At 41.5% G+C, this 23387-nt stretch overlaps 1 protein-coding gene across 7 annotated transcripts in view; it reads right to left on the minus strand.

Annotated features, from left to right (window-relative positions):
* The window catches only part of LOC143277537 (uncharacterized), a 34448-nt gene extending 11738 nt beyond the window's left edge, over positions 1-22710 (minus strand). For 6 of the 7 annotated variants that reach the window (XR_013053752.1, XR_013053754.1, XR_013053753.1 and 3 more), the window contains exons 1-8: positions 22513-22709; positions 18150-18548; positions 17158-17321; positions 15225-15432; positions 12979-13078; positions 10650-10810; positions 8582-8671; positions 4691-4813 (exon numbers count right to left, since the gene is read on the minus strand). Coding sequence is in view for 2 of the 7 variants with exons in the window: in XM_076582416.1 (XP_076438531.1) it covers positions 4691-4813; positions 8582-8671; positions 10650-10810; positions 12979-13078; positions 15225-15432; positions 17158-17321; positions 18150-18548; positions 22513-22561 (1294 nt within the window). In the remaining 5 variants the exon portion in view is untranslated. Of the gene's footprint in view, positions 1-4690; positions 4814-8581; positions 8672-10649; positions 10811-12978; positions 13079-15224; positions 15433-17157; positions 17322-18149; positions 18549-22512 lie in introns of all 7 variants that reach the window. The other variant, XM_076582418.1, reaches the window with a different exon arrangement.
* Positions 22711-23387: the final 677 nt, after the last annotated feature.

Raw genomic sequence — 23387 nt, forward strand, 5'->3', positions numbered from 1 at the left:
ATGTGTGTGATCAACAAGGTGGAACACAGGTAATGTGTGTGATCAACAAGGTGGAACACAGGTAATGTGTGTGATCAACAAGGTGGGATACAGGTAATGTGTGTGATCAACAAGGTGGGGTACAGGTAATGTGTGTGATCAACAAGGTGGGGTACAGGTAATGTGTGATCAACAAGGTGGGGTACAGGTAATGTGTGTGATCAACAAGGTGGAATACAGGTAATGTGTGTGATCAACAAGGTGGGGTACAGGTAATGTGTGATCAACAAGGTGGAATACAGGTAATGTGTCTGATCAACAAGGTGGGATACAGGTAATGTGTGTGATCAACAAGGTGGGATACAGGTAATGTGTGATCAACAAGGTGGGGTACAGGTAATGTGTGTGATCAACAAGGTGGGATACAGGTAATGTGTGTGATCAACAAGGTGGAACACAGGTAATGTGTGTGATCAACAAGGTGGAACACAGGTAATGTGTCTGATCAACAAGGTGGAACACAGGTAATGTGTGTGATCAACAAGGTGGGATACAGGTAATGTGTGTGATCAAGGTGCGATACAGGTTATGTGTATGATCAAGGTGGGATACAGGTAATATGTCTCATCAACAAGGTGGGATACAGGTAATGTGAGTGATCAACAAGGTGGAACACAGGTAATGTGTTATCAACAAGGTGGGATACAGGTAATGTGTCTGATCAACAAGGTGGAACACAGGTAATGTGTGATCAACAAGGTGGGATACAGGTAATGTGTCTGATCAACAAGGTGGAACACAGGTAATGTGTCTGATCAACAAGGTGGAACACAGGTAATGTGTGATCAACAAGGTGGAACACAGGTAATGTGTGTGATCAACAAGGTGGGATACAGGTAATGTGTGTGATCAACAAGGTGGAACACAGGTAATGTGTGTGATCAACAAGGTGGAACACAGGTAATGTGTGTGATCAACAAGGTGGGATACAGGTAATGTGTCTGATCAACAAGGTGGGATACAGGTAATGTGTGATCACAAGGTGGGGATACAGGTAATATGTTGATCAACAAGGTGGGATACAGGTAATGTGTCGTGATCAACAGGTGGACACAGGTAATGTGTTATCAACCAAGGTGGAACACAGGTAATGTGTGTGATCAACAAGGTGGGATACAGGTAATGTGTTGATCAACAAGGTGGGATACAGGTAATGTGTGTGATCAACAAGGTGGAACACAGGTAATGTGTGTGATCAACAAGGTGGGATACAGGTAATGTGTCTGATCAACAAGGTGGGATACAGGTAATGTGTCTGATCAACAAGGTGGAACACAGGTAATGTGTGTGATCAACAAGGTGGGATACAGGTAATGTGTGTGATCAGCAAGGTGGGATACAGGTAATGTGTGTGATCAACAAGGTGGGATACAGGTAATGTGTGATCAACAAGGTGGAACACAGGTAATGTGTTGATCAACAAGGTGGGATACAGGTAATGTGTTGATCAACAAGGTGGAACACAGGTAATGTGTGATCAACAAGGTGGGATACAGGTAATGTGTGTGATCAACAAGGTGGAACACAGGTAATGTGTGATCAACAAGGTGGACACAGGTAATGTGTGATCAACAAGGTGGAACACAGGTAATGTGTGATCAACAAGGTGGGATACAGGTAATGTGTGTGATCAACAAGGTGGAACACAGGTAATGTGTGTGATCAACAAGGTGGAACACAGGTAATGTGTGTGATCAACAAGGTGGGAACACAGGTAATGTGTGATCAACAAGGTGGGATACAGGTAATGTGTGTGATCAACAAGGTGGGATACAGGTAATGTGTGTGATCAACAAGGTGGGATACAGGTAATGTGTCTGATCAACAAGGTGGGATACAGGTAATGTGTCTGATCAACAAGGTGGGATACAGGTAATGTGTGTGATCAACAAGGTGGGATACAGGTAATGTGTGTGATCAGCAAGGTGGGATACAGGTAATGTGTGATCAACAAGGTGGGATACAGGTAATGTGTCTGATCAACAAGGTGGAACACAGGTAATGTGTGTGATCAACAAGGTGGGATACAGGTAATGTGTGATCAACAAGGTGGGATACAGGTAATGTGTGATCAACAAGGTGGGATACAGGTAATGTGTGTGATCAACAAGGTGGAACACAGGTAATGTGTGATCAACAAGGTGGGACACAGGTAATGTGTGATCAACAAGGTGGAACACAGGTAATGTGTGATCAACAAGGTGGGATACAGGTAATGTGTGATCAACAAGGTGGGATACAGGTAATGTGTGTGATCAACAAGGTGGGATACAGGTAATGTGTGTGATCAACAAGGTGGAACACAGGTAATGTGTGATCAACAAGGTGGGACACAGGTAATGTGTGATCAACAAGGTGGGATACAGGTAATGTGTGATCAACAAGGTGGAACACAGGTAATGTTTTACTCTCTCCCCCTCCACTTCACCTTGAGTAGCAGGCTGGATTTAAGTCTTTTGGATGAGACAATAAACAGAGGTCCCATGAGCAGCATGTATGCATTTAGCGCAAGTAAAAGAACCCACAGCAACAAAAGGATTGTCCTTGGGGAAATTCTGTACAGAAATCCTCTTTGATAGTAACGTGGCACTGCGCTCCTTTGACAGGAAGAACTGACCAGATTTCACACACAGAAATCTGCTGTGACAAAACGTAACACAATACAATACAGTACAATACAATACAGTACAATACAATACAATGAGCACAGCAGAAGGTTCTCTTTTATCTGTGTGAACCAGTGTTACACTGACATCTGAGACATGACAGCCCTCAGTACCAGAGAAATGGACAGACAGACAGACAGACAGACAGACAGGTGATGCTGCAGAAACCTCACAGCAGAGGAGACACCGACTGATGGGACAAAGAAAGAAAGGCAGAAGATTTTCTGTTTCAGTTTCAGTTTCAAGTGGTGTGTCAAAGTGTGGGGACTGGTCCACATATCTATGCTACACACCTGCAGTTATTAAAAACAAAAAAATATTTTAAAAAATAAATAAAAAAAAGAAAGAAAGAGGAGCAGATGCCTGCCCTTCACATATCAGTATCACTATCAGTATCAGTAGCTCAAGGAGGCGTCACTGCGTTCGGTCAAATCCATATACGCTACACTACATCTGCCAAGCAGATGCCTGACCAGCAGCGTAACCCAACGCGCTTAGTCAGGCCTTGAGAAAAAAATAAATAAATAAAAATAAAATAAAATAAAAATAAATAAAAACCCAACGTACTGGTCAGGCCTTACACAAAAGGAAAAAGATAAATCAGTACTGAAAGAAAGAAGGAAGGAAGGAAAGAGAGTGAGAAAGAAAGAAAAAACCAACAAAAACCACCACCACCTTGTCAAAAAAATGAAGATAAAAGTCTGGAAGACTTGATTTCTTCTTACACAAGCATATAAACACGAACTTCAATAAATCTGCTAATCTTATGCTACTACAAAACAAAACACACACACACACAAAAAAAAAACAGCACGCAATTTTAAAAACAACAAATCTAACACATCTGAGATCAATGAAAGCCAACAAAATTTAGAAGTACAAAAACTTGTAAAGATAAGAAAAAACACATTTTTATTGCCTGTCATGCACAGAAATTTGTCTTTTGACTCAAGTATTCAGAAACTAAACACAAAGCACAATAAATATAAACAATTAATTAATCAATACATAAAAAAAATGAATACAACATTTCAATAAATAGTGAACAGATCAACAAGAGAGTCCCATTTCAATAAATAGTGAACAGATCAACAAGAGAGTCCCATTTCAATAAATAGTGAACAGATCAACAAGAGTCCCATTTCAATAAATAGTTAACAGATCAACAAGAGAGTCCCATTTCAATAAATAGTGAACAGATCAACAAGAGTCCCATTTCAATAAATAGTGAACAGATCAACAAGAGAGTCCCATTTCAATAAATAGTGAACAGATCAACAAGAGAGTCCCATTTCAATAAATAGTGAACAGATCAACAAGAGAGTCCCATTTCAATAAATAGTGAACAGATCAACAAGAGTCCCATTTCAATAAATAGTGAACAGATCAACAAGAGAGTCCCATTTCAATAAATAGTGAACAGATCAACAAGAGAGTCCCATTTCAATAAATAGTGAACAGATCAACAAGAGTCCCATTTCAATAAATAGTTAACAGATCAAACAAGAGAGTCCCATTTCAATAAATAGTTAACAGATCAACAAGAGAGTCCCATTTCAATAAATAGTGAACAGATCAACAAGAGTCCCATTTCAATAAATAGTTAACAGATCAACAAGAGAGTCCCATTTCAATAAATAGTTAACAGATCAACAAGAGAGTCCCATTTCAATAAATAGTGAACAGATCAACAAGAGTCCCATTTCAATAAATAGTTAACAGATCAACAAGAGAGTCCCATTTCAATAAATAGTTCACAGATCAACAAGAAGTCCCATTTCAATAAATAGTGAACAGATCAACAAGAGAGTCCCATTTCAATAAATAGTTAACAGATCAACAAGAGAGTCCCATTTCAATAAAGAGTGAACAGATCAACAAGAGAGTCCCATTTCAATAAATAGTGAACAGATCAACAAGAGAGTCCCCCCCGTCCCCCCAAAAAAACAACGGTGGAGAACAAAGAACGGAAAGACAGCACTTACCCTCCACCCCCTTCCCCTTCTTACGACGACGTATGATGAAGACGACGACAACGATGACGACGACGAGTACCACCACCACCACCACCACTACCACAATGATGATTGTGGTCTCATCCGTCCCCGCTGCAACACAGCAATACAAAAATAATGATAAGTCACTGTGATACAGCCCGTGGCTACATACATGTGTGTGTTTGAACCAATCCACTTGCTGACAAGAAGCTGCAGCAAAGCGTTGGGAGGCATGACGCTGTACAGCAACCATGCACTGGACTGCTTCAGTACTTGGGAAAACAGCACAGAAATTTCACATAGACTACTTCAGTACTTGGGGAAAACAGCACAGAGATTTCACATAGACTACTTCAGTACTTGGGGAAAACAGCACAGAGATTTCACATGGACTGCTTCAGTACTTGGGGAAAACAGCACAGAGATTTCACATGGACTGCTTCAGTACTGGGGGAAAACAGCACAGAGATTTCACATAGACTACTTCAGTACTGGGGGAAAACAGCACAGAGATTTCACACAGACTGCTTCAGTACTTGGGGAAAACAGCACAGAGATTTCACACAGACTGCTTCAGTACTGGGGGAAAACAGCACAGAGATTTCACACAGACTGCTTCAGTACTTGGGGAAAACAGCACAGAGATTTCACACAGACTGCTTCAGTACTTGGGGAAAACAGCACAGAGATTTCACACAGACTGCTTCAGTACTTGGGGAAAACAGCACAGAGATTTCACATAGACTACTTCAGTACTTGGGGAAAACAGCACAGAGATTTCACATAGACTACTTCAGTACTGGGGGAAAACAGCACACAGTGATTTCACATAGACTACTTCAGTACTTGGGGAAAACAGCACAGAGATTTCACATAGACTACTTCAGTACTGGGGGAAAACAGCACAGAGATTTCACATAGACTACTTCAGTACTTGGGGAAAACAGCACAGAGATTTCACATAGACTACTTCAGTACTGGGGGAAAACAGCACAGAGATTTCACATAGACTACTTCAGTACTTGGGGAAAACAGCACACAGTGATTTCACATAGACTACTTCAGTACTTGGGGAAAACAGCAAACAGTGATTTCACATGGACTACTTCAGTACTTGGGGAAAACAGCACAGTGATTTCACATAGACTACTTCAGTACTTGGGGAAAACAGCAAACAGTGATTTCACATAGACTACTTCAGTACTTGGGGAAACAGCAGTGGTTTCACATAGACTGCTTCAGTACTTGGGGAAAACAGCACAGAGATTTCACATAGACTACTTCAGTACTTGGGGAAAACAGCACAGAGATTTCACATGGACTGCTTCAGTACTGGGGGAAAACAGCACACAGTGATTTCACACAGACTACTTCAGTACTTGGGGGAAACAGCACAGAGATTTCACATGGACTACTTCAGTACTTGGGGAAAACAGCACACAGTGATTTCACATAGACTACTTCAGTACTTGGGGAAAACAGCACACAGTGATTTCACATGGACTACTTCAGTACTTGGGGAAAACAGCACACAGTGATTTCACATAGACTACTTCAGTACTTGGGGAAAACAGCACACAGTGATTTCACATAGACTACTTCAGTACTTGGGGAAAACAGCAAACAGTGATTTCACATGGACTACTTCAGTACTTGGGGAAAACAGCACAGAGATTTCACACAGACTGCTTCAGTACTTGGGGAAAACAGCACAGAGATTTCACACAGACTACTTCAGTACTGGGGGAAAACAGCACAGAGATTTCACATAGACTACTTCAGTACTGGGGAAAACAGCACACAGTGATTTCACATAGACTACTTCAGTACTTGGGGAAAACAGCACACAGAGATTTCACATAGACTACTTCAGTACTGGGGGAAAACAGCACACAGTGATTTCACATAGACTACTTCAGTACTTGGGGAAAACAGCACACAGAGATTTCACATAGACTACTTCAGTACTGGGGGAAAACAGCACAGAGATTTCACATGGACTACTTCAGTACTTGGGGAAAACAGCACACAGTGATTTCACATAGACTACTTCAGTACTTGGGGAAAACAGCACACAGAGATTTCACAGACTACTTCAGTACTTGGGGAAAACAGCACACAGTGATTTCACATAGACTACTTCAGTACTTGGGGAAAACAGCACACAGAGATTTCACATAGACTACTTCAGTACTGGGGGAAAACAGCACACAGTGATTTCACATAGACTACTTCAGTACTTGGGGAAAACAGCACACAGAGATTTCACATAGACTACTTCAGTACTGGGGGAAAACAGCACAGAGATTTCACATGGACTACTTCAGTACTTGGGGAAAACAGCACAGAGATTTCACATAGACTACTTCAGTACTGGGGGAAAACAGCACAGAGATTTCACATGGACTACTTCAGTACTTGGGGAAAACAGCACAGAGATTTCACATAGACTACTTCAGTACTGGGGGAAAACAGCACAGAGATTTCACAGACTACTTCAGTACTTGGGGAAAACAGCACAGAGATTTCACATAGACTACTTCAGTACTGGGGGAAAACAGCACAGAGATTTCACATAGACTACTTCAGTACTTGGGGAAAACAGCACACAGTGATTTCACATGGACTACTTCAGTACTGGGGGAAAACAGCACAGAGATTTCACAGACTACTTCAGTACTTGGGGAAAACAGCACAGAGATTTCACATAGACTACTTCAGTACTTGGGGAAAACAGCAATTAGATTTCACATAGACTACTTCAGTACTGGGGGAAAACAGCACAGAGATTTCACACGGACTGCTTCAGTACTTGGGGAAAACAGCACAGAGATTTCACAGACTGCTTCAGTACTTGGGAAAACAGCACAGAGATTTCACATGGACTACTTCAGTACTTGGGGAAAACAGCACAGAGATTTCACATGGACTGCTTCAGTACTGGGGGAAAACAGCACAGAGATTTCACACAGACTACTTCAGTACTTGGGGAAACAGCAGTGGTTTCACATAGACTGCTTCAGTACTTGGGGAAAACAGCACAGAGATTTCACACAGACTACTTCAGTACTTGGGGAAAACAGCAAACAGTGATTTCACAGACTACTTCAGTACTTGGGGAAAACAGCACAGAAATTTCACACAGACTATTTCATACTTGGGGAAAACAGCATAGTGATTTCACACAGACTACTTCAGTACTTGGGGAAAACAGCATAGTGATTTCACACAGACTACTTCAGTACTTGGGGAAAACAGCACAGTGATTTCACATAGACTACTTCAGTACTGGGGGAAAACAGCACAGAGATTTCACATAGACTGCTTCAGTACTTGGGGAAAACAGCACAGTGATTTCACATAGACTACTTCAGTACTGGGGGAAAACAGCACACAGTGGTTTCACATAGACTACTTCAGTACTTGGGGAAAACAGCACAGAGATTTCACACAGACTATTTCATACTTGGGGAAAACAGCACAGAAATTTCACACAGACTATTTCATACTTGGGGAAAACAGCACAGAAATTTCACACAGACTACTTCAATGCTTGGGGAAAACAGCACAGAGAAATTTCACAGACTACTTCAGCACTGGGGGAAACAGCACAGAGATTTCACAGACTACTTCAGTGTTTGATGAAAACAGCACAGAGAAATTTCATGGTGCACGGTCCAGGGGAGCTAACTCCATCATTAGCTTCAGAGATGACTGAGTGGATTGTGAACCTTGGTTTGGGTGCTGTGCAGTGGTGATGGCTAACTCGGCAGTCATGTATCAAAGAAACAGGTCAGTGTGTGTGCATCTGAATGTGAAACAGCCCCCCTCCATGCTCTCCCCTTCACCCCCCCCCCCCCTCTTTCCTGTCTGTCTCACCTGTGGCAGCTTTGTCACCATCTTTGGGGGTGGTTGACGTTGGGGGTGGGGGTTTGGTGCTGGTGGTTGGTGGGGGTGTGGTTGTCTTATCTGAAATCATAAGGGGATCACATGTGATTCAGGAATGTGAGCACACACAAGTACACTGAAGCATAGTCACACACCTACACATACACAAATGCACACCTACGTACACACACACACACACACACAAGCACACATACACACATGCACACACATTGTAACATGCAAACATTCATGCACACTTGCACACACATACACACCTACACACACACATGCACACCTACACATACACACACACACAAGTAAAACAGTTTTGGATGTTTTATTACCTGACAAAGTTAAATTCCAGCAAATGTCCCACTGACTGATAAGTGCTTTTATATGTACTTTTTATCATTTGGATGAAAACTGCTACCATAGAGGTAAAACCTTTCAAGAGAAGGAAGCTTTGTACAGGGCTGCAAGTCTTGCATAAACAAACGCTTATTTTGAAGACACTCAGTTTTGTTTGGTTTTCATTATAACATCCAAGCATTATTTTGAAAAACAATTTTGCATTAAGCATTATTTTGGAAAAACATAATCCAAAACCAACAAACCATGCCACAGAAAACAAAACCTATGCATGTATGGGTGCATACAAATGAATACTATTATATTCATATTTCATGTGTACATGTACATTCCCACAACGGATGGGTCAACTTCTATCGGGAAACCCCAATCCCCCAATGGCTCTAAAAGCCAATCACAGACAGCGTTTCCCTTTGTCCAATAAAAGAGCTTCTCAGAAAAAAATTGCAGTTTTTGCATTCATTCTGTCTTTGGTGTTCTGTTGGAAAATTTCATCATGTCATTAGGATGAAGCTCATAGAAGGAGCCAGTTTTCTGTGGTCAGTGGCAGAAAACAGGCAATCATTACACACTTTCCACAACTGGCACAAAAGGCACTCAATGTGTAGGCTCACTTACCCAACATCTGGGGGAACAGCATCAATCATTCATATACACACACACACGCACGCATATATATACGCATATATATATATATATATATATATACGCATATATATATATATATATATATATATATATATATATATATATATATATATATATATATATATATATATGCGTGCGTGTGTGTGTGTATATGAATGATTATATGATTATAATATTATATGATTATATTATATATATATATATATATAATTGTTGTTTCTTTCTGTATGTTTGCTTTGCATGTCATTTTTTAGTTTTGATCATCTATTCTACTTTTTTACATTACATTTTTACTACTTACATTAAAACCCTTGCCTTAAAGAAATATTATTGGTAGTACACTAGTAGTACCTGACTGACTGTAATAATGTGCTTTCTAAAACCAAAAGAAAATGAATTATTATGACATTAACAATACCTGACTGATTGTTATAATATGCTCCTCTGAAATGAAAGAACATGTATTATCAGTACATTAACAGTACCTGACTGATGTAAATAGTAACACCCCTTTAAAATGCAAAGAACCTTCACTGCAAGGATGAAAAACATCAACACAAAGAACCTTCACTGCAAGGAGGAAAAACAACACAAAGAACCTTCACTGCAAGGATGAAAAACAACAACACAAAGAACCTTCACTGCAAGGAGGAAAAACAACACCACAAAGAACCTTCACTGCAAGGATGAAAAACAACACAAAGAACCTTCACTGCAAGGATGAAAAACAACACAAAGAACCTTAACTGCAAGGATGAAAAACAACAACACAAAGAACCTTCACTGCAAGGAGGAAAAACAACACCACAAAGAACCTTCACTGCAAGGAGGAAAAACAACATAAAGAACCTTCACTGCAAGGATGAAAAACAACACAAAGAACCTTAACTGCAAGGATGAAAAACAACACCACAAAGCACCTCCACTGCAAGGAGGAAAAACAACATAAAGAACCCCCACTGCAAGGAAAACAAGAACAAACAGAACCTTCGGTGCATGGAGGAAAAAGAAAGAAACAGAAAAGACAAACAGTGCCACTGACCGACAGTGAGGCTGGCGGTGGCAGAGTCATTTGCGGTGACACCGGCGATGGTGTTGAAGGCAGTGCAGACATAGGTTCCCTGGTCGGCCTGCGTCAGGTTGGTGAGGGTCAGCATGGTTCCCTCCCTTGTCACGTTCTCCCCTTCCTTCTGCCATTGCACTCTGCACATCGTTTTCATCTTTGTTATCGTTATCATCATTGCTATCATCATTGTTATCGTTATCATCATTGTTAATATCATTGTTATCGTTGTCATCATTGTTATCGTTATCATCACTGTTATCGTCAAGTACAGTGCTTTACTAACAGGGAGTCACTGATCGATTTGGATACTATATAACATCTCAGTCAAACTTTCAGTGCTTTACAAACATGGAGTCACTGACTGGTATATGGCAACAACTTTGTAAAATTATATAATGCCTGTGCTCAGTCAGGCTTTAAGTGCTTTACAAACATGGAGTTACTGACTGATGTGGATACTTACAAAGTCATATAACATGTGTGCTCCGTCAGACTTTTAGTGCTTTACAAACAGGCAGCCTACCTGCCAACAACAGGCAGCCTACCTGCCAACAACAGACAGCCTACCTGCCAACAACAGACAGCCTACCTGCCAACAACAGGCCTGCCAACAACAGGCAGCCTACCTGCCAACAACAGACAGCCTACCTGCCAACAACAGACAGCCTACCTGCCAACAACAGACCTGCCAACAACAGGCAGCCTACCTGCCAACAACAGACAGCCTACCTGCCAACAACAGACCTGCCAACAACAGGCAGCCTACCTGCCAACAACAGACAGCCTACCTGCCAACAACAGACAGCCCAACAACAGACAGCCTACCTGCCAACAACAGACAGCCCAACAACAGACAGCCTACCTACCAACAACAGACAGCCTACCTACCAACAACAGACAGCCTACCTACCAACAACAGACAGCCCAACAACAGACAGCCTACCTACCAACAACAGACAGCCTACCTACCAACAACAGACAGCCCAACAACAGACAGCCCAACAACAGACAGCCCAACAACAGACAGCCTACCTACCAACAACAGACAGCCTACCTACCAACAACAGACAGCCCAACAACAGACAGCCTACCTGCCAACAACAGACAGCCTACCTGCCAACAACAGACAGCCTACCTACCAACAACAGACAGCCCAACAACAGACAGCCTACCTGCCAACAACAGACAGCCTACCTGCCAACAACAGACAGCCTACCAACAACAACAGACAGCCCAACAACAGACAACCTACCTGCCAACAACAGACAGCCTACCAACAACAACAGACAGCCTACCAACAACAACAGACAGCCCAACAACAGACAGCCTACCTGCCAACAACAGACAGCCTACCAACAACAACAGGCAGCCTACCTGCCAACAACAGACAGCCTACCAACAACAACAGACAGCCTACCAACAACAGACAGCCCAACAACAGACAGCCTACCTGCCAACAACAGACAGCCTACCAACAACAACAGACAGCCTACCTGCCAACAACAGACAGCCCAACAACAGACAGCCTACCTACCAACAACAGACAGCCTACCAACAACAACAGACAGCCTACCTGCCAACAACAGACAGCCTACCTGCCAACAACAGACAGCCTACCAACAACAACAGACAGCCTACCAACAACAGACAGCCCAACAACAGACAGCCCAACAACAGACAGCCTACCTGCCAACAACAGACAGCCCAACAACAGACAGCCTACCTACCAACAACAGACAGCCTACCAACAACAACAGGCAGCCTACCTGCCAACAACAGACAGACCTACCTGCCAACAACAGACAGCCCAACAACAGACAGCCCAACAACAGACAGCCCAACAACAGACAGCCCAACAACAGACAGCCTACCTACCAACAACAGACAGCCTACCTACCAACAACAGACAGCCTACCAACAACAACAGACAGCCTACCTACCAACAACAGACAGCCTACCAACAACAACAGACAGCCTACCTGCCAACAACAGACAGCCTACCAACAACAACAGACAGCCTACCTACCAACAACAGACAGCCTACCAACAACAACAGACAGCCTACCTACCAACAACAGACAGCCCAACAACAGACAGCCTACCTACCAACAACAGACAGCCCAACAACAGACAGCCTACCTAGGTAGAGCCAAGTGACCTGCTTTTGGGCACTTATCCTTGGTTCCCTGTGTCAATGACTCAGGCTTCAGTCACACACACACACACACACACACTACACACGTATGTATACAAGCTTTACGTGTAAGAAGATGTGTTCATTTGCCCTCCATGCGGGCAGACTTACAGAAAGGGTGGGGGGTTGGCCTCAGTGATGCAGAGAAGTCTGACATCAGCCCCTTCATAGGAGCTGGTGGTTTCCCGGTCCACTCTCACCGTCACAGGGTCTGCACACGTATCACACACATCACATCCACTGTTCACACACACCATCACACATCACATCCACTGTTCACACACACCATCACACATCACATCCACTGTTCACACACAACATCACACATCACATCCACTGTTCCCACACACCATCACACACATCACATCCACTGTTCCCACACACCATCACACACATCACAACCACTGTTCCCACACACCATCACACATCACATCCACTGTTCACACACAACATCACACATCACATCCACTGTTCCCACACACCATCACACACATCACATCCACTGTTCCCACACACCATCACACATCACATCCACTGTTCACACACACCATCACACACATCACATCCACTGTTCCCACACACTGTCACACACATCACAACCACTGTTCCCACACACCATCACACATCACAACCACTGTTCACACACACCATCACACATCACATCCACTGTTCCCACACACCATCACACACATCACAACCACTGTTCCCACACACCATCACACATCACATCCATTGTTCACACACACCATCACACACATCACATCCACTGTTCACACACACCATCACACATCACATCCACTGTTCACACACACTGTCACACACATCACATCCACTGTTCACACACACCATCACACATCACATCCACTGTTCACACACACCATCACACACATCACATCCACTGTTCCCACACACCATCACACACATCACATCCACTGTTCCCACACACCATCACACATCACAACCACTTTTTTCACACACCATCACAACCACTGTTCACACACACCATCACATCCACTGTTCTCACACACCATCACACATCACAACCACTGTTCACACACACCACCACATCCACTGTTCTCACACACCATCACACATCACAACCACTGTTCTCACACACCATCACACATCACATCCACTGTTCACACACAACATCACACATCACAACCACTGTTCCCACACACCATCACACACCATCACAACCACTGTTCTCACACACCATCACACATCACAACCACTGTTCACACACACCATCACACACCATCACAACCACTGTTCCCACACACCATCACACACCATCACAACCACTGTTCACACACACCATCACACACCATCACAACCACTGTTCTCACACACCATCACACATCACATCCACTGTTCACACACTCCATCACACATCACATCCACTGTTCACACACTCCATCACACATCACATCCATTGTTCCCACACACCATCACACATCACATCCATTGTTCAGCACTCTTCTACTTTGGAAAAAAAATTATCATCAGAAATGAGATAAAACATTGATGAGAAAAAGAAAAGAAACAAAGAAAAGGAAAAGCAGCCAACAGCAGGAAAATGTGCGGCAGAAATCAGTGTCAGTTCAGGAACACAATGAGCAAACTGCACGAGACAGACACACACTGACACATGACACCAACACACACTGACACATGACACCAACACACACTGACACATGACACCAACACACACTGACACATGACACCAACACACACTGACACATGACACCAACACACACTGACACATGACACCCACACACACTGACACATGACACCCACACACACTGACACATGACACCCACACACACATGACACCAACCCACACTGACACATTACACCCACACACACACACACACATGACACCAACACACACTAACACATTACACCCACACACACATGACACCAACACACACTGACACATGGCACCAACACACACTGACACATGACACACACTGACACATGACACCAACACACACTGACACATGACACCAACACACACTGACACATGGCACCAACACACACTGACACATGACACCAACACACACTGACACATGACACCAACACACACTGACACATGACACCAACACACACTAACACATTACACCAACACACACTGACACATGACACCCACACATGACACCAACACACACTGACACATGACACACACTGACACATGGCACTAACACACACTGACACATGACACCAACACACACTGACACATGGCACCAACACACACTGACACATGACACCAACACACACTGACACATGACACACACTGACACATGACACCAACACACACACACCCAAACTCCACATGTATCAGTGGATCAACCTACACTGTATGTTGATCTGCGGACTCATGCGGCAGAAGTCGGTGTCCGGGTCGGTGCAGGCAGACACGTCGCGGTTGCCATGGGTCTGGTTGACCCGGCAACGCACCACCAGTCTCTGGTTGCCGTTGGTGCGGGTCAGGTTCAGCTTGAGCCGGCTCGTCCTGGTAAACGTGCAGCCGTCCCCTGATAGTACTGGGCTGCCTTCCACTGCCTGTAAACAGACAGACACTCTACACTCTGTACCCAGTTAGTTATCCACCCAGAGGGATACCCTCCATCACCTGTAGACAGACAGGCACTCTACAGTCTGTACCCAGTTAGTTATCCACCCAGAGGGATACCCTCCATCACCTGTAGGCAGACAGGCACTCTACAGTCTGTACCCAGTTAGTTATCCACCCAGAGGGATACCCTCCATCACCTGTAGACAGACAGGCACTCTACAGTCTGTACCCAGTTAGTTATCCACCCAGAGGGATACCCTCCATCACCTGTAGACAGACAGGCACTCTACAGTCTGTACCCAGTTAGTTATCCACCCAGAGGGATACCCTCCATCACCTGTAGACAGACAGGCACTCTACAGTCTGTACCCAGTTAGTTATCCACCCAGAGGGATACCCTCCATCACCTGTAGACAGACAGGCACTCTACAGTCTGTACCCAGTTAGTTATCCACCCAGAGGGATACCCTCCATCACCTGTAGACAGACAGGCACTCTACAGTCTGTACCCAGTTAGTTATCCACCCAGAGGGATACCCTCCATCACCTGTAGACAGACAGGCACTCTACAGTCTGTACCCAGTTAGTTATCCACCCAGAGGTATACCCTCCATCACCTGTAGGCAGCACTGTCATATCACATGGAATCAATGTGTAAATGAATTCTGACTATGCTTTGATGTGAGCCAAGCATTGTAATATTACATAGAATCAATGTGCAAATGAATTCTGACAATGCTTTCATGTGAACCGAGCACTGTATTTATATTGTAATATTACATGGAATCAATGTGTAAATGAATTCCTGTTGTTCTATGCTTTGATGTGAACCGAGCATTGTAATATTACATGGAATCAATGTGTAAATGAATTCTGACTATGCTTTGATGTGAACTGAGCATTGTAATATCACATGGAATCAATGTGTAAATGAATTCTGACTATGCTTTGATGTGAACCGAGCATTGTAATATTACATGGAATCAATGTGTAAATGAATTCGGACTATGCTTTGATGTGAGCCGAGCAGTGTAATATTACATGGAATCAATGTGTAAATGAATTCGGACTATGCTTTGATGTGAACTGAGCATTGTAATATCACATGGAATCAATGTGTAAATCACTAAATGAATTCCTGTTGTTCTATGCTTTGTTTTGATGTGAGCCGAGCATTGTAATATTACTTGGAATCAATGTGTAAATGAATTCATGTTGTTTTGACTATGCTTTGATGTGAGCCAAGCATTGTCATATTACATAGAATCAATGTGTGAAAGAATACCCACTGTTGTGCCAAAATTATTTTGATGGAAACTGGGTATAGTATTTAGTAATAGTAATTAATACCACTGAAATCAATGTGTAAACGGATATTTGAAGCTCTTCCCATTATCAAGATTTCACTGTAAACTGGACTTTATAACAGCACATTGATCAAACTTGAAACTGAACGAATTAGTGTTCTAACTTCTACACATGATCTTGATGTGGAATGACTGATATTCAGAATAATATACTGTTGTAACTTGTCAGTGTATAATATGATAATTATATTCAAAATTATCTGTAAACCTTCATCTGAAAAAAAAAAAAAAGTTGGAAAAAAAGAAAAAAAAAAAAGAAGAATATTTCAATGCAGGAAAACCAAAAGTTCTTAGAGAACCCTGAAACAGCACAGTGAATGACTATATATAATAATGTGAACAGACCTTTTCGGTCACTTCTTGACCAGAGCTGCCAACAAAGGTGAACCACTGGAAGGTGCCCGCTGGCCGGCCCACATTCCCACTGCACTGGAACTCAAGCTCAGAGAACTCTGTGGCATTCTCTGAATTTGGCGGTGTATCCATTGCGCTGGGAGCCAGTGGGGCAGCTGACAACACATTGTTATGACAATTACCAGTCAACATTTACTTCTTCAGACAGAAAGATTAATACACACAAGGAAGACACTTGAAAAAAAATAATTTTTATTTCGATTTTAGTGATCAATTCATATTACAATAAAATGAACAATTTTATCATTACTAGGTGAAATTTATCATTAAAAAATAATTCATCATTCATAACATGATTTACTTTTTTCATTTTTACTTTTCCACTGACAAACACGCTGTCAATGTTTGAAGCAAATAAAACCATAGGTCACACATTTTAGTTCATGTATGAAAAATACAGATTTATTCAGACTATTGCACTACAAAGAAATTAAAAAAACAAAAAGACATAATTCATTACATGTACTTTTTTAGTTCTTAGTTTCTTGCCCAAACAGATAAGTTTCAGTGTGTGGAATTCAGGTTGCTCACCCTACACAGTGCAAAACCACTTGACCTTTTTATCTTTTTTTCTCTATAGCTGCAATTGCAAAGTCTTCAAAGTTCTCTGCAAGTGTAATATAAATTACATTGATATCATAACCATTTGCATCATCCAAGCCACAGTGAATTTATGCAATGCACGAAATGAATCACTGTTGACATGTAAACATTAAAACAATGTACAATACACACAAATTTAATATGACATTAATTCATAACTATAGTTTATTTCATGAAGAACTTTTGGAAGTAACTGAAGACCACACATACTCTAACTCTGCCAGTCTGTAATTTGTAAAAGATTAGTTTTACTATTCACACAGGCATTCATGACCTTACAAATGTTCATTTCAATTTTTATTTAACAGGAGCTAACTCACCTTCAACCTGCACAGCTACCGTCTCACGAGGTTTCCACAAGCCAGTTTCAGCGTTGAAGACGTCCAAAGCACACAGGTAGACTCTACTGTTGTCGCTGCACACTGTGTCATTCAGCACCAGAGACAGATGACCCTCAGTTTTTGACCCTTGCAGATACCCTCTCTGCTTCATGTTTCCCGGAACATTGCTGCCGCCCCATGTAACGGTGCCATCCGGAAGAACGATGGCCACAAGATTTGCTGGGGCTTCAGACTCCAGGTATAAATTCAGGGCTTGAAAATTATCCCCTTGATCCAGGGAGAAATCGCATCTGACTGTGTGCTGGTTACTGCCCTTGATGGCTGGGTTTGGAGTGAAGGAGGCAGTCAATGATCTGGTCTGCACCAGACAGCACAGCTCTGAAATACAGCACAGGTCTTTTCCATGGCAACCATCAAACTGATGAATACAGCTTACAAAATGTTAAATAAACAGAATTATAAATTAATTAAAAATAAATAAATGAGATAAAAAATACATTTTCATTAAAAAAATAATAATAATATATTCCATTAAAATTTCTTGATTATCACCAATATCAGACTTGCTGTGTTCAACTTTTCTGAATACAAATTTTATGTATACCTGTAGTCAATTGTCTCATCAACTCTGTCCTTCGGTACCTTTCTGTTGTTCTACTAAAACTCTTATAAGTTTCTGCTTTTGTGCTGTCATGAATTGACTACTTGATTCTCTTCACATAGGCTGTCCACAGAATATTCTTCAGCGAATTCAAAAACTTCAAAACAATGCTGCCCGTCTGACTCTCTGAGTCCCATGTACTGATCACATTTCTCCTCACCTCCACACTCTACACTGGCTCCCTACTGAAGCGAGAATTTATACAAATTTTACAAAGTTGCGTGTCTCTGCTATTCTGCTTTCCACTCTGCAGGACCTACATTATATCTTTCTGACCTTATCAGTGTTTACACTCCCACAAGAAATCTCTGCTCTTCCTCTAACTGTTACCTTTAGAAACTTCCTGGTGTCAATACAAGAACCTATGGTGAACGTTCTTTCTTTTTGCTGCTCCTGACATCTGGAACAACCTTCCTCATCATATCGGTGCATCTGATTCTATACTCTGTTTTTCTCTCATCACTAAAAATTCATCTTTTTAAAACCTGATCTATTTATAACTTACTTTTTTTAAGCACTCTCAACTTGTTCTCCAACAACACCCATGTCAGCTCACTTCGGATATATGTATGAAGAGTGGGAAAGGGAGAGTGGGTGGGTTGGGGTGGGGGGTGGGGGCTGAGTAGAGTAGTCATGGTTGATTTGTCAGCCCTGAGCTCTTAGAGAGAAAGGGCACTATATAAATGTACATTATTATTATTATTATTATTATTATTCATGGAACAACTTTCCAATAAAAAAAAAAACCCAAATGACAAACTGAAAAATATAATTTATAAATTATATAAGACAACATGTATAGATCATACCTGTTCACATACTGTATTACATAATGAAAACAAATCCCATTTCAGGTTTCACCTTTCGAGAGAACACACACACACACACACACACACACACACACACACACACACACAAACACAACACACACACACACAAATACAACACACACACACACACACACACACACACACACACACACACACACACACACACAGAGGCAAATTACTTGTATGCCAAACACCTACCCACTACGAAGCCCCACCCTCAAAACTCACACATAAATTATACACAGGCATTACCCCCATATTCACACCCATATATTATATACACTCTGTACACTCACTCACACAGTATCACGAGTATATATAACCTGTAACTAGTTAAGGGCATCAAACACAGTTACAGTATTCACACACACACACACATGTATACATGTAACCATTCACGTCAATTACATTTTTACATGATAAATCCCAGAAACAGGTAAAGCACCTACAGGTGTACACTATTATTACCACACAGAGCTATATCCAGACCCCCAACCAACCCTCTCCTTACCCACCACACCTAACTTTGCACAGGTGTGCACAGGTCTGCAATCTCAAACAGCTCAACCTAGCTCCTCTGGGACATGAGTGCAGCCAGTATACTTCTTCAAAAGTCTTACACAAACTTTGTTGTCACAAAGAAGTACTCATTCTCCACTTCAACCAAGACCCAGAAAGAGTCCCCTTATTCTGAAGAATTGTCTGCATGATTTTCAAGTGTGTGATGGCATTTTTCTTGGATGTTTATGGATTATACTCTGTCTTTTACATTAAATAAAACAAAAAAAAACTTTTACTTTTTTGTGTGTTTTTCTCCTTGTTTTTTGTTTGTTTTTAACAAAACAAAATTTACTATACATCGTACCCTGCATTATCAGTGAGGAATTTTAACTTAATTTCAAAACAATTATATTCTTATGACATAATGCTGATCAATACATCATACATGGAATGATGGCCAGTATAATAATGTATGAATTCCCATTTTACTGAAAATTTAATTCTTTAAAAATTTTCTGTAACTTGAAGTTGAGTTCCTGAATTGACTCAGGCATAAAATATTAGTATTACTAGAAAATGTTTCCGTATCTTTTTCTTTTTTTTTTTTCTTTTTGGAGGGGTTTGATTTTTGGGTTTTAAAAATCTGTTTGTTATCTGACAACATCATATTATATTAGATCACAGTACTGTATAGGTACAGATTCAGATTCAGTTCACTGAGCAAATTCCCACACAAGTCAAGAATCACATTGTACAGTGAACTGTCTTTAAAATTAGCTTTTCCTCCCCACTGAGCAAATTCCCACACAAGTCAAGAATCACACTGTACATTGAACTGTCTTTAAAATTAACTTTTCCTCACCCACTGAGCAAATTCCCACACAAGTCAAGAATCACACTGTACATTGAACTGTCTTTAAAATTAACTTTTCCTCACCCACTGAGCAAATTCCCACACAAGTCAAGAATCACATTGTACAGTGAACTGTCTTTAAAATTAACTTTTCCTCACCCACTGAGCAAATTCCCACACAAGTCAAGAATCACACTGTACATTGAACTGTCTTTAAAATTAACTTTTCCTCACCCACTGAGCAAATTCCCACACAAGTCAAGAATCACACTGTACATTGAACTGTCTTTAAAATTAACTTTTCCTCACCCACTGAGCAAATTCCCACATAAGTCAAGAATCACATTGTACAGTGAACTGTCTAAGTTTAAAATTAGCTTTTCCTCCCCACTGAAGTCAAGTGCACAGAACTCAAAGTGCTTTTGGTGCATTTTGTTTTGCTATGTAAAAAACATATCATCATTGTTATAATATTAGTATTAAAGTCATTAACACTCAGAGTCTGAGGAGTAGTATGAATATTAATACTATAATTTGTTAAAATCGGTTAATTAACTTAATATCATTTAATGAATTGTAAATTATGCTATATATTTAGGAATTGAATCTATTACTAATAAAACTAATCAGTACACCGCACTTTTAATAGAACCTCAGTAGAGGGTTAAACAAAAGCAGTAGTAATAATTAATTTACTAAAATTACTAACAGCAGGAAAACTTAAAAACCCAGCTTCAAAAACAGCCAATCCCTCACACTGGTGCTTCCTTGAACATAATTATGGTGTGTGCACGGAGATTCATTGAACAGAAACTTGGTGAAAATTTTCATTATTACTATTCTTTCAACTTTTTTTTTTTTTTTTTTTAATAGTTTGTTTTTGTTTTTGCCATGAATTGATGAAAGCAGACTTAATGCAGACCTGTATACCTTTTCAGTTCTGACTTTTCCTCTGCTGGCTTCAAAAGAAAACGTTCTGTCTTACTATGTATGATTCAGTTCTGAGTTGGAACAAATTTCAATTGATGCTGCCCTCAAATAAAATAATTAAAACGTTTGATTCATTCTATGCAAACTAAGTGTGAAATCGTTTCACTTCGTCAAGAAAAAACAACAACAACAAAAACCGTCTTGAATCAAAGGGCAGAAAACCGCTGTGTCACACACAACAAACGGACCCAGCGCTGGGACAAACAACCAGGAAGGCGTTTCCATTTTCCGCTGTTTTCGCTCAGCAACTCGCTGTGTTGCTATTTGTAAGTGTTCAACTTCAAGACACTTACGTCCTTACTTGCAGTTACATCTAGATTTATTATACAATACAGCCCTCATTTTGTATTCAACGAAACCCAACCCTACGGAAACACCGAAGGATTGGCAAGCCACTCGAGGCATGTTCTTGCTGGCCTCAGCACAGCCGATCCAAAATGCAGACGACTTTCACAGGTAAAAACAGGTGACATTTTCAAAAGGGGAACAGGTGTGGGAAATACTTACCTGTGCACAACATCAGAAGAACACACAGTGTTGTCCGCCGGGTATCCATGGTTGTAACGATCCAGGAAAGGTTTCAACACAAAATAAAATATTGGAAATCTTTGATACAGGAGAGTCAAAGTGCGCAAGCGGAAGGCAGGGTTGGTCAACACACAAACTGATCCGCCATGACTCACAGACAACTTTCCCGTCGTCCTTTGCGAGCGCGTGGCCTGCGTCTTGCGCAGACTGTCACTGCGGGCTGACACAACTGTGGCAGTCAGTCCAACGACCTGTTTAAACTGGGCCACACCACTGAGCTGACATGGATGGGGGTACGAGGAAGGAACAATCAGGCCTGGGGTTTTTTCAACGGACGCCACCTTCACGGCGTTTTTTTTTTTTTTGTTGTTTTTTTTTTTTAAATAAACTCAGGCGTTCTTGATTTAATGAGAAACGTAGACTATCAACACTCAATGCATCGCCCCACGGGCAGGCCCGCTGGTCATTCGATCCAATCAACGAGACAAGGAGAGGTTGATTTTATTAACAATGCATCCAGTTGTTTGTTTGTTTATTCTGTCCAAGAAGCGATCAGAACAACAATATGAACACTAAAATGATAATAAATAGAAATTAAGAAAAAGCCGACGTGACAGAATTATCACTGATGGAAGGGTTATAATTATTTCAAGTTGTGGGTCCCACATGGTATGTGTGTGTGTGTGTGTGTGAGTGTGGAGAGAGAGAGAGCGAGCCAGAGCCGAGAGACTGACTCGGCCGCCGGAGAGAGAGACCCGGAGAGAGAGACCGAGAGAGAGAGGGGGGGGGATTATAATGTATAATCATAGTTTTGTTATTTTATCATCAGTTTTTATATATCATATATTCTGTGT

Source organism: Babylonia areolata, chromosome 34 (genome assembly GCF_041734735.1).
Source record: "Babylonia areolata isolate BAREFJ2019XMU chromosome 34, ASM4173473v1, whole genome shotgun sequence".
NCBI lineage: Eukaryota > Metazoa > Mollusca > Gastropoda > Neogastropoda > Buccinidae > Babylonia > Babylonia areolata.